This window comes from Callorhinchus milii, unplaced genomic scaffold, assembly GCF_018977255.1.
Source record: "Callorhinchus milii isolate IMCB2004 unplaced genomic scaffold, IMCB_Cmil_1.0 Scaffold9, whole genome shotgun sequence".
Classification (NCBI taxonomy): Eukaryota; Metazoa; Chordata; class Chondrichthyes; order Chimaeriformes; family Callorhinchidae; genus Callorhinchus; species Callorhinchus milii.
The window spans coordinates 2,724,668-2,736,335 of NW_024704750.1; the positions used below are offsets into that span (position 1 = coordinate 2,724,668).

Genomic DNA, 11,668 nt, shown 5'->3' on the forward strand with positions numbered 1-11,668 from the left:
CTCTTAAGCTCCGTCTCTTAAAAAAAAGAATATCCACAAATTTGATAAGCATTGGGTATTGGAACAATTCTTATTAATCCAATCTTCACTCTGGATATAAGAGCTGCATATATATATAATAAAATATAATAATACTAATATATTATATAATATAATAAAATAATAATAATCTTTGCATTTGATATATCATGTCATGTCGTCGAGACGTCTCAAAGCGCTTCACACCGTATTGGTCACAAACTTGATTTGTATTCCCTTGAATTTAGAAGGTTGAGAGGTAATCTGATGGAGGTGTTTAGAATGGTAAATGGATTTGATAGGGTAGCTAGAGAGAAACTCTTTCCTCTGGTGGGGGAATCCAGAACAAGGGATATATAGTAATAATAATAATCCTTACATTTGATACAGCGCCTTATCACGTCTTCAAGACGTCTCACAGGATATACTGTAAAGTGAATTGACTATATTTTGTGGGCGAAATATATATAGTGTATGTATATTATAGAGCATATCATGCTATCCTGAGCACAAATCCACTTTCTGAATATTTGCCATTCCTTTAAATCATTCACTATAAATCATGCATATGAGTTCTGGAAGCAATTATAACAAAGTCCGCCTTGAATCTTCCTAATCAGCTCCAGAAGCTGCTGTTCATCTCTGGTGTGATGTGCTACACATACTGTTAAAGATATTAGAGTATTAGAAACTCTTAATTGGCTTAAGAGCCGTTGGGTTTGGAGAATGTATTAAAATATTCCAATCCAATTTGCAATTTAATGTGTCCTTTTAGACGGGAATTTGCATCGCAAAGAATGACTTGAATCTGAATGTCACAACTTCAGTAGTGACAACGCACACGAGTGTTTGTTTACAAACAGTCTGCTTATGTCCCTCGTCATTTTATTGTATACGATTCAGTGTTAATTAAACACCCCCCAAAAAAGGGATCCACAAGTTTCATGAGTTTCAAATTTAAAAGTGCTTAAACTGCACAGTTTGTTTGTGAAAGCAACTGGAGTTTGGAGCGGGGTTTAAAGCTTTTGAAATCCTTGTTAATAGGTTTTCAGTGAACTAGGTCAGAGTTTGGCTCAGATGGTAATATTCTTTGCTTTTGTTTGAAAGGCTGTGGGTTCAAGCTCCAAGCTAACACTGTGCTGATACTAGTTCAGTAATGGGTCAAGCTGATTTGTCAGAGCTTCTGTCCTTTGGGGTGAGACGTTAAACCAAGGCCCTGTCGCTAAACTTGACAGTAATTGGCTTTGAGAGGTGTTAGTGTTGTTGGGACTCTCAATTACTAAAATTAGAGAAGAGAAAGATGTGGGTTAAAAGTTTGTTTTATTTTAAATTACATAAATTGTTTATAGAATGTACAATACAATCCATCGGACTTGGGGTTGAGCACTCACCAAGTAGAACAGGAATTTTAAATGCTTTTTTTTCCCCACCAAATGGAGTATTTCTAAAAAGCCACTGCATTTTTTTTTAAACTACAACGTAAAATAGAGCGAGCCAGTCTGGCTATTGTAGAAAAAAGTGGTGAAACTGAGGGTCGGTGGGTTTTTCATTAGATCAAATGGTGCAAAAATTATTTCATAAGCGAGAGAATACAGCTCCTCAAAAGGGAGGGGTGGGGGAGAGGGGAAAGGGAACACACACACACATCCAGAAAACACATATTGCTGGTCGTCTAGATCGGAATATCACTTCTCAAATGGCCTTTGAAAGGTGCTGATGGATTGCTTCATCGCTAAGGTTCCGCGCTGTTTAATAACGTTGCCTGATCTCGTGTAGTTTCCACGCGACATCTTCCAGCTCGTTTTCAATCTGGGCGAGGCTCTCGAGTTCCTGTTCCTGGAATAAATTACACACAAGGCTTGGGTGTTATTCCAACGCTTGGAGGGGAATTAACGGTGCTCGACTGTACACCGTGCCGAGGCAACGAATGCGGGGCGCTGAGCTGTCTCCGCACAGAATAGAAAGGGAATTAGATTTATTTATTTATCCTGCAAGATTGGAAGCAATTGGCTCCAGCTGGTTGATGGGGCTGAAATAATCAGCCACAAATAATAGTTTTTTCACCCTCCCAACATATTTGCATCATGTAGATTGGAGGGTGGTTGGAAGCAGATAAGACAGCTACAAGCAGACTGACCTATAATTTTGTGTGAGCTTTGCCTGGAGTGTTCACTTACATTTGTGAGCGTATGTCAACAGTGATGAGCATTAGATTATTAAGGGTGTGTTGCATTAGTATTGGATGTACATTTCATCTCGCCCGAAACTGCGGTTTCCTCTTTCGGATGCTGATGGCTATGTTGTAGATTTTCTTGGATTCTCTGTACTGGGGGGGGGGGGGGTCTAATTTGGTGTGAACTGCAACAGGTCAACTCTACAAATAGCAAAGAGTGTGAAAATGATCCCCGATAAATACAAAGGGATATTTTTAATGAAATCAACGCAGATGCACTGTGTCAGTGCTTCACTTGTTCGTACTCTTGAGCAGATAACTGAGTCCTGCAGAGCAGAGCGCTACAAGGATTGATCACCGTTCTGTGCTGAGTTTCCTGCCCTCAACACTAGAGCGCACACAGTCTAAGCTGACCCCCCAATGCAGCACTGGGAAGGAGGGTGGGTTGCATTGACGTGCTTCTGATGACACGTTAAACTGAGGTCCAGCCTGCCTGCTCGAGTGGATGGTAAAGATCCCACGGTGCTATTTGAACGGAGAAGGGAGTTTCTCCTCAGTGTCCTAGCTGACAATCCCTCGAATAAAATTGGTCACTTTTTTGGGGGACGTGGCCATGCGTAACTGGACTGCTGTGCTTGTCTGCAAGTGCACAGTCACTTCATTTCACAGTAATTCCTGTGAAGCGCTTTGAGACGTCCGCGAGATGTGATAAGGCGCTCTACCAAATGCAAGGGTTATTATTATTATTATTATTAATACATGGCCTGAACAGTCCTGCCTTAGCTAATTAGCCATGGTCACTGCTCTTGTTACTGCTGCTGGAAAGTACCCAGGTGTACGATTCTCCCATTCCCTCCACTGCTGACTCAACCAGCTCAGACTCGCAACTGGCAAGGCTCATCCGAGGAAGTCACTTCCAACAAGACACTACAGAGCAGTCAAATAAGCCACGAAGACCCCCTTCATTACTCATAATTAGATAATTATTTGAGGACAAGTTTGCAGGTCTATGGGGAGAGAGAGATCGGGGGAATGGGATTGAGTTGGATAATTATTTTCAAACAGCCGGAACAGACACGATGGGCCGAATGGCCTCCTTCTGTGCTGTATAATTCTACGATTCTATGATAATGAAATGTCAGCATTGCAATAAAGTGAGTGAAATATTAGAAGCTGCGTTAATATTAAAACCTCCATGTATTGTAACCCACAAATAATGTATCGTAACCGAATATTTCGAAGCTACCTTACAATTTTGCATTTGAACTTTCATTGAAATGTTGTAATCGATTATATGCCACCCATTTGTTTTCTTATATTAAGCAAGTGTGCGTAACAGTTATTCCAAGGATCTTAAACTGAAGCTAGGCTGCATTGCAATTGTAATATTAGGTCTTTCTATTATAAGATTAGTCATAAAATAACTAATGAATTCCTAGCTTTATGGCACTTAAAATTAGGCTAGCATTTATAATCATACTTACATTTGGTATAGGGTCTCTCACGTCAGGAGGACGTCCCAACAGGATATACTCTAGTGACTGTTCTTATAGGTGAATGGCATCACATAATGATTCCAGCATATCCGCTTAACTATACACTGTGTGTAGATATATATATATATTGCAAATATATATACATATAAGTTTTTTATATAAAAAAAATACAAACCTCATTTCTTCTACTTGCACTTCCCTCCTCGTCTTTTTTCTCCTCCATTTCAGGTCTTTTCTCATTCTTGTGTAGTTTCAGGAATCTATTGTACCTTCTCTCTTGGCTGTTCTCGCTGGGCTGATACATGGCTTCTTCCCAGGAGTTTCTGAATTTGCTGTATTTATTGTGAGCTTTGGGAGTTCGAGACTCTGCGGATCGCTGCCTTTCCGCCAGCATAGATTGATCGCTTTTCTCCTCGCTGACTTCGTCGCGCTTATTCGAGTTTAGCTCCCGAGTCAGCTCGTCCATTTTGCTCCATCTTTTGTTCTCTTCCCACTCTTCAGACAGTCCGCTCTCCTTCTCCTCGCTCTTCTTTTGCTGGTTCAAGTTGTCATCCTCTCGTAACTCCTCGTCTTCCAATTCAGGATCGCTTCTGCTGTTGTCATTTGCCTGGAGTTCTTCGACCGACAAGTCTCTGTCCTGCTCTGCCTCTGAACGGTCCCTGTTTGAGCCATGTCTCCTGAGTACACTTTGGCTTCCATCTTCTTTGGATTCCTCGACCGGCTTGTCTTCTTCTTCTTCTTCTTCTTCTTGTTCATCATCATTATTAGTTAACTCCTCAGTGGTCACTTCTTCCTCGTACTTTTCACTACTCTTTGCTGGTCGCACTTCGATCGTTTCCTTTCTCTGTGTTTCCCGATCTTCGTCTTGTTCTGGTTCTTGTTCCTCTCCAACCTGCTTCTCATCGTGATCGGGGGACATTTCCTCAGACGACTCATTTTCTCTGAGGTTGAGCTTCATCAGCTTGTCTTTTGCTAGACGTTTCCTCTCTCTCTGCGTTAGTTTACTAATTATGTCACTGATTGATTCTGTAGACGGACCATTTCTATCTGCAGAAACACCTCCATTTAGGTTTGACTCCATGGTTTCCGTGCTGCTCTGAGTTACGTCTTTCTCATCCTGCACATCATCCTCCACAACCTTTCTTTCTGTTGCCTCAGAAGTTGGTCCTTGCCAGTGCTCTCCAGGGCTATCGGATGATTCATCTGCAGAGCAATCAATAACCAAACGGTAACATTTGAAGTGCTCACGTGAAATAAATGCTTCATATTCAAGGGTCTACAGGTCCTCAACCTCTACAAGGGTGCAAGCACCAAGAGGAATAGGAGCACGGCATCACTGAATAAATGTTTGGGTTTTAATGCAACTGTTAAACAAATGCTGTTTAAGTTTTTCTTTCTAAGCGCTCTGGGACACTGTCTGGCGTGAGGGGCGCTATATCAAGTTGTTGTTGTTCTTTACTGGAACAATTGCACTTGGATACCGCACGGTACAATGCGGTGGATTTTCTAACGATTCAACACTTTTCAGTATCGATCCGTTTGCATTTTGATCTGTGTCTTTCAAACCAACAGAGGTTCAAACACTAAGATTGGAAATTGTGGTTTGTTGGGAGTCAATTCCCATTTGATAATCGGATTGAGAAGCCGACTCCAAAAGGAACGCAATATACTTATTGTTTCTCCCTTACAAAATAAATTAATTGTCAGTGTACAGTGACGTGCAAGTGTTTGTGGGCAAGGTTTATTCCAATCAAAAAGAACACACGGTCCGCAAATGAATAGGCATTAGCATTGCACTGCCTCTGCTCTGCACGTGCTAACTCGGGATTAAGTAGGTTACCTCAACACTAACCTGCTGAAATCTTTTTGTCGACCTGACTCTTGGCTGCATAGAGCTCTTCCATGTAATCCTTGGTTTGCTTTTCCTCCAATGCTTTCTCACTGACACCTGCATTGAGATGCAAGAAAATGCTGTTTATCTGGGTCTAGCAACAGAACAAAATGTACTGGCCTCGGTGATTGTACGAAATACTGTAAGGTAAAGGATTAAAGTCTCATCCCCATTCAAATCAGATTTCAGTTGGCCATAACCTTTATTGAATTAGTCTCCAGTGTTTTATATTTAGTAAGAATGAGTGACTGGTTAGCTTTTTTCTCCTTTTTTCCCCCCCAAATTAATAATGCGTACACTATCTTGAGGTTTGGTGTCTCTAACACACGGCAGGTTCTATGTGTGTTTGACACCATGTTCCAATAATATACAGATAAGATGATGCTGATAATACCCTGTTCGTTAGGAGTTTCATACATTTCTTATGTGATAGTGTCCGTGTGTATTTGGTGGCATCAAAATGAACCAGTGAAAACACAGGTCCTCTGAGTTAATGATTGATCACCTATGTGGAGTGATTTTACCCTCACATTAATCTCATAATTTACTCAAACTAATTGAAGGTACGCTATTCTAATAAAAACTTTTCTTTAAAAAAAGGTGCCTAGGACACTACCCTGCGTGAGAGTGGGGGGGGGGGGTTGTATAAATGCAAGTTGTTGTTGTAGCAACAATTTAGGAATCCATCTGTAATTTATCACATGAATAGACTTGGATGTTAATATCCAATTCTTATAATAATCCTTGTATTTGATGCAGGATACCTCAAAGCGTGTCACAGGATTTTACTTTAAAGGTCAGTGACTGTGTATTTTGTTAAGCGAACATGATAGCCAATTTTTCAATTCCGGTGGAAAATAAATGCACATGTGGTGGGTATTACATTGACCACAATCTGCGTGAGCTGCTCAAATTGCACAGAGACTGAGACAGAGAGAGAGAGAGAGAGAGAGAGAGGGCAATGGATCCAGTTACCTTCAGTTGCAAGTTCTTGCAGTTCCTTTAGCAAATCCTGGTGACGAAGCACTGAGATGATTCTCTCATCTGCAAAGGCAAACGAGGAAGCAAGCAAGAGCTTAGTCATCAGTTTGTTACATCAGATTTGCCTTCATGAATCTAACAGCTGAGTCAACTGTGGACCTGCACGATGCAGATTTGCTACCCCAGTCCCTCTAGATCCATCAAGGTGTTGCTGTGTGTATAAGGCACCAATACCTTCTCAGCCTCTGGGTAACCATCGGTTCATATCATTTGAAACGCTTTGCAAAAATACTGATTTCTAATCAATGTGTATATGTAATATATGTAATAAAAACACAACGTCCTGGGGTTATCATAGCTCTCTTGCAATTCACTGCTCGATTCGACAAGGGAGAGAGAATGAAATGGATTTCATAATTAGCTTAATGAAGCTGTCAGTGTGAAATTGCTACTCAGGCACTTCCCTTCCCCCCAATACACACACATACAAATCCTCCTCCTTCTGTTCCCCCCCCTCCTTCTGAACCAAACGCATTTGAGATGGATGGACGTGGGATAGAGAGGAGTGGGGGGGTGGGGGGAAGGGAGGGAGAGAGAGGTTAATGTACCTTTTCTGAGAGCTTCCATGCACTCCTCGCTGATTGGTAAAGGACTGGGTTTGGAGAGGATGTCAGAGATGACCTCGACAATGCATTTCATTACCTGCACACACACACAGGGAAAAGAAAGAGGATTTCAGTGAGTTGCTGTGATTGGATTGGGGGGAAGGAAGGCGGAAAGGAAGGAAAGACACGTCCTTGGGGAAAAAACACCTCCAAGGTTAGAATAAGGTCATAACACCGCAGAGAGAGAGAGAGAAAGAGAGAGGAAACATAAAGCTTACCTTAGCATCAGCTTTTGAATGAACATTGGGGACAGGGGATGACAAGGCTGGAATAGAAAAAAAACATTGAGAGAACATGCAATTGATATAGGGAGAGAGAAAGAGAGAGAGATTTCTCAACGTTGCAGTTTCTATTGCATAAACCAAGGAGATCATCAGTGGTGTGTTTTTTTAAAAAAAAATTAGATAAAAACGTTTAAATTAAATTTTAATTATTTTTAAATGTATTTTTTATATCAAATTTCGTTTAAATTCATTTGTACTGATTTAATTTTTTTCCATTGAATTTCGTTTCAATTAATTCTTATGAATTCAATTTGTATTTTTAAAAAAAAGCCACGGGAGCTGAAATGTATAATCTCACTTTTCCCAAAGAAAAAAAATACTTTTATGAAATATAAATGTATTCAGTAAAACAATTGCAAGAACCGTAAGGAAATGGGCATTTATTTAGTTATCTCTGATGAAAGAAACTGCAACATTAACCAACACAAACCTCATAATAAGATAACAAACGGTGACAGTTTACAAGCAATGGTTGATTATTAATTTCTCCAATTAAATTTATTTAATTTAATTCAATTAATTTCTTCAATTAAACACTTCAATTAAATCCGCGATCCAAATGTTTGGCGACTTTTTTTATTATTATTATTAAAAACACACAAAAATAAACCAAACACAGGTGAAAATGAAAAACACTGCATCTCAAAGTTAGTGCTGGAGAGAGAGTGAGAGAGGGTGGGAGGGGAGAGAGTTAGGTAGATATTATTATTAATAATCATTTATTATCAAGAATAACTAAACACAATAATAAATAACTCAATGTGATTTAGAGAGATAATATGGAGAGAGTTAGGTAGGGAGATGTGTGGGTAGGTAGGTGGGTAAGGGGATAAGGGGGGTAGGTAGGGAGGAGGCTGTGGGGTGGGGGTAGGTAGGGAGGAGGTTGTGGGGTGGGGGGTAGGTAGGGAGGAGGTTGTGGGGTGGGGGTAGGTAGGGAGGAGGTTGTGGGGTGGGGGGTAGGTGGGGAGGCGGTTGTGGGGTGGGGGGTAGGTGGGGGGAGGTTGTGGGGTGGGGGGTAGGTGGGGGAGGTTGTGGGGTGGGGGGTAGGTGGGGGGAGGCTGTGGGGTGGGGGGAGGCTGTGGGGTGGGGGGGAGGCTGTGGGGTGGGGGGTAGGTGGGGGGAGTTTGTGGGGTGGGGGGCTAGGTGGGGGGGAGGCTGTGGGGTGGGGGGTAGGTGGGGGGGAGGCTGTGGGGGGGGGTAGGTAGGGAGGAGGTTGTGGGGTGGGGGGGTAGTGGGGGGGAGGGTGTGGGGGGTGGGGGGGGTGGGGGGGGGGGGAGGGTGGGGGGTGTAGGTGGGGGGGTGTGGGAGGGTGGGGGGGTGTAGGTGGGGGGTGGGGGGTGTAGGTGGGAGGGTGGGGGGTGGGGGGTGTGGGTGGGGGGGGGGGGGTGGGTGGCTTTGTCAGCTGAGTGCTGTCCTTGGTGCTGAAACTGGGTCGTACAGTGCATTTACATGGCTTTTGCTTTCCTTCCTCCCACCCCAACCCCTATTCCCCAACTCACACCATCAACCCATCACCCACCGTTTCTGCTGACTTATTTGTTTCTTCCTTATATATATATATATAGTATATAGTATATATATATATATATTCCATCTCCCTCTTTTGAAAGATTTTGAAAAGCCACTGCATTGCACTCAAATTCAAATTCAAATTAAAGAGAAGAAATAAAACCAACCTTACCTGTGCAGGTGAAGAGCAGAAAAGTGAAGATTCCTCTTGCAATCATTTTTTTATGCAGAACTTGAAGACATGCAATATATATATAATATCCTATTTTATCCTCTCCCCACCCCCCCTCTTCTTGATCCTCTCTCTCTCTCTCTCTCTCTGCTGAGCACAGCTGTTGCCAAATATGTGTGTGTAATTTTGTTTTGTTGAAAGAAAATCTATAACTCTACAAAAGCCAGCAAGCGTTTGGAAGTTCAAGGGCAAATAGAAACACACACACACACACACACACTGTGTAATAAAAAAAAAAGCTGAGCTTCAAAGAGAGCAGGAGGGATGATGGTTTTGAGTTGCTCCACTGCAGACTGTGTGGCACACAGCTTGGATTGCTGCAGAAACTCCAGCTTTAAAACACAGCAGGCGGATGTGACATGAAGTCGAGTCCATGGTACATCCCAGCTAACACCCAGCAGAGCCAATCCAGCTAAAGGCAAAGAGAGTATCCACCAATCTGACGTTTATACTGTAGATATGGTTTTTACCACGAAAAACAGCCTCTCTCTCTCTCTCTCTCTCTCCCCCCACCTCTCTCCCTCCCCTCCCACATACACACACAATAAAATCAAAGGCAATCAGATTGCCCTCCATTCGACCAGCAATGACTTAAGAGAATATGTGATATCTGGACTCTGATAAGACTCTGGACTCCCATTTAACATATTTATGTCCATCACCAAATACAGTAGATTGGGTGTTGACCTTATGCTGAAAGTTACACGAAGCGGGTGCCTTGCTTTATAATAGCAATACGACAACGACAATCTGCATTTATATAGAGCCCTTCACTCGGGGCAGAGTCTCGGAGCACTTAACAGCGGCGGAGACTGTCACCCAAGCCAGGGGGAGAGGGAGCAGGTGACCGTAAGCACGGTCTAGTTGGTAATACTAATACTAATTTCAAAGGGTGTTAATAATGTGTGCAAGGTTGTGCTAGTATTTTGTAATGCATCTTTTTCAAAAATCCTTTGTAGTTTTGTGACGATATGACTTTGAGTATTCAACGTCTCAAAAATCTGATTTTGCAGATTTATTTGGGGAGGGGGCTGTTGGATCATTGCGGAAAGTAAATTCTTAAATTCGGACTTGATCTGGAATTCGCTTCTGTTTAAGAACTGCAGAAAACCGGCTTGAAGACACGACTTTTATATTGTTCTCAAATACAGCATTGGAGTTTGCAGACTCATAACCAAAGCACTTTCACTCATTACAGTGCAGTGCCTGTATATTATAAACATATATATACTATACATACATATAAATTTCTTCTGGTTAACACAACTCTGTAATTTATAGCTGGGTAACCAGAGCCATTTCCGCTGTACAGATTTTGATGTGATGTTTTTTAGCTCCTTAAGACCTCCAATAAACAATATTGATTAATTTCAGGTGGCACAAGCCCAGAAATCAAGGGAAGTAAATTGTAATAGAGCCTCAGAATAAATGAATTGTTTTTTTTATATACAGAGATCACTTTTATGTCACAGATGAGGACAGACAATAACATCTCGCTCAAGGCTACCTGCGATGCTATTGAACGAAACACGGGGGAAGCATGGGTGTCCTCAACAGCACCGGGCTGAGTGCTTCCAGGTGATGGTCAGAACATACAAGATAAGGAGCGCGGGTTATTTCAGGGGCTGAGCTATTACATCTAAATGGAGGATTGACACGTCTATAATTTTCCTCCATTATACACGAGATGATAGAAACCGGAGCATTTCAATAGGATACGACACACTCTGCATCCTTCCAAAGGCATTAGATTTCCTTTGAAAAAATAAAGATCAGCATTTCAAAGCCTGTTGAGACAGTTATTGATGCCCACACAAAGCATCAATGCTATTACTGAATGGGGGCTATTTCAATGGTAGCATAATAAGGTACTCATGATGGGTAGAAAGCAACTACTCATTTTGCTGCACGTGATCCAACACAGCCATCTCAGCAAATCTCTTATCAATCGTTAGCCTGGAATCATCTGCCCGAAATTCCACCTATTCTCAGCCTTCAAGACCACCTTTATTTTTAAAATTTAAGAGCACTCGGTATTGTGGAAAATCGTTAAATTCAGCTTCAAAACTCGCCTCTTCGAGGCATCTCCCCCTTCCTCCCCCTCTCCCTCAGTGGGCGACCACCCATCTCTGTGTGAAACTCTCCGAGACATTCCCCTATGTAAACAAGGGTGCAATATGAGTGCAAGTTGTTGTCATTTGGAGACTGGTTTCTGTTTAAGAACTTTCTAAGGATCATTGACTTTCAAATTAAGACTGAATTTAAGGATTTTGCGCAATCCCGCACACTCTAAAATTATGAGACAAAAGAAGAGATACAATTTGGGGTCTGAGTCAACCATTGTTATATTCTACTGTAATTATGCTTCCTTATAAACTGGGCAATATCTGGGCGACAATAATAATTATCCTTACATTTG

The 11,668-nt window shown here is 41.9% G+C and overlaps 1 protein-coding gene across 1 annotated transcript; it reads right to left on the reverse strand.

Annotated features, from left to right (window-relative positions):
• Positions 1 to 1,321: 1,321 nt before the first annotated feature.
• Positions 1,322 to 9,569, reverse strand: chga (chromogranin A). The gene is made up of 7 exons (XM_042338251.1): positions 9,190 to 9,569; positions 7,443 to 7,489; positions 7,168 to 7,261; positions 6,554 to 6,622; positions 5,540 to 5,635; positions 3,863 to 4,890; positions 1,322 to 1,854 (listed from the first exon to the last, which is right to left on the reverse strand). Exons 1-7 carry the CDS (start codon positions 9,233 to 9,235, stop codon positions 1,768 to 1,770), a joined length of 1,467 nt encoding a protein of 488 aa, XP_042194185.1. The 5' UTR covers positions 9,236 to 9,569; the 3' UTR covers positions 1,322 to 1,767.
• Between the last annotated feature and the right edge of the window lie 2,099 nt (positions 9,570 to 11,668).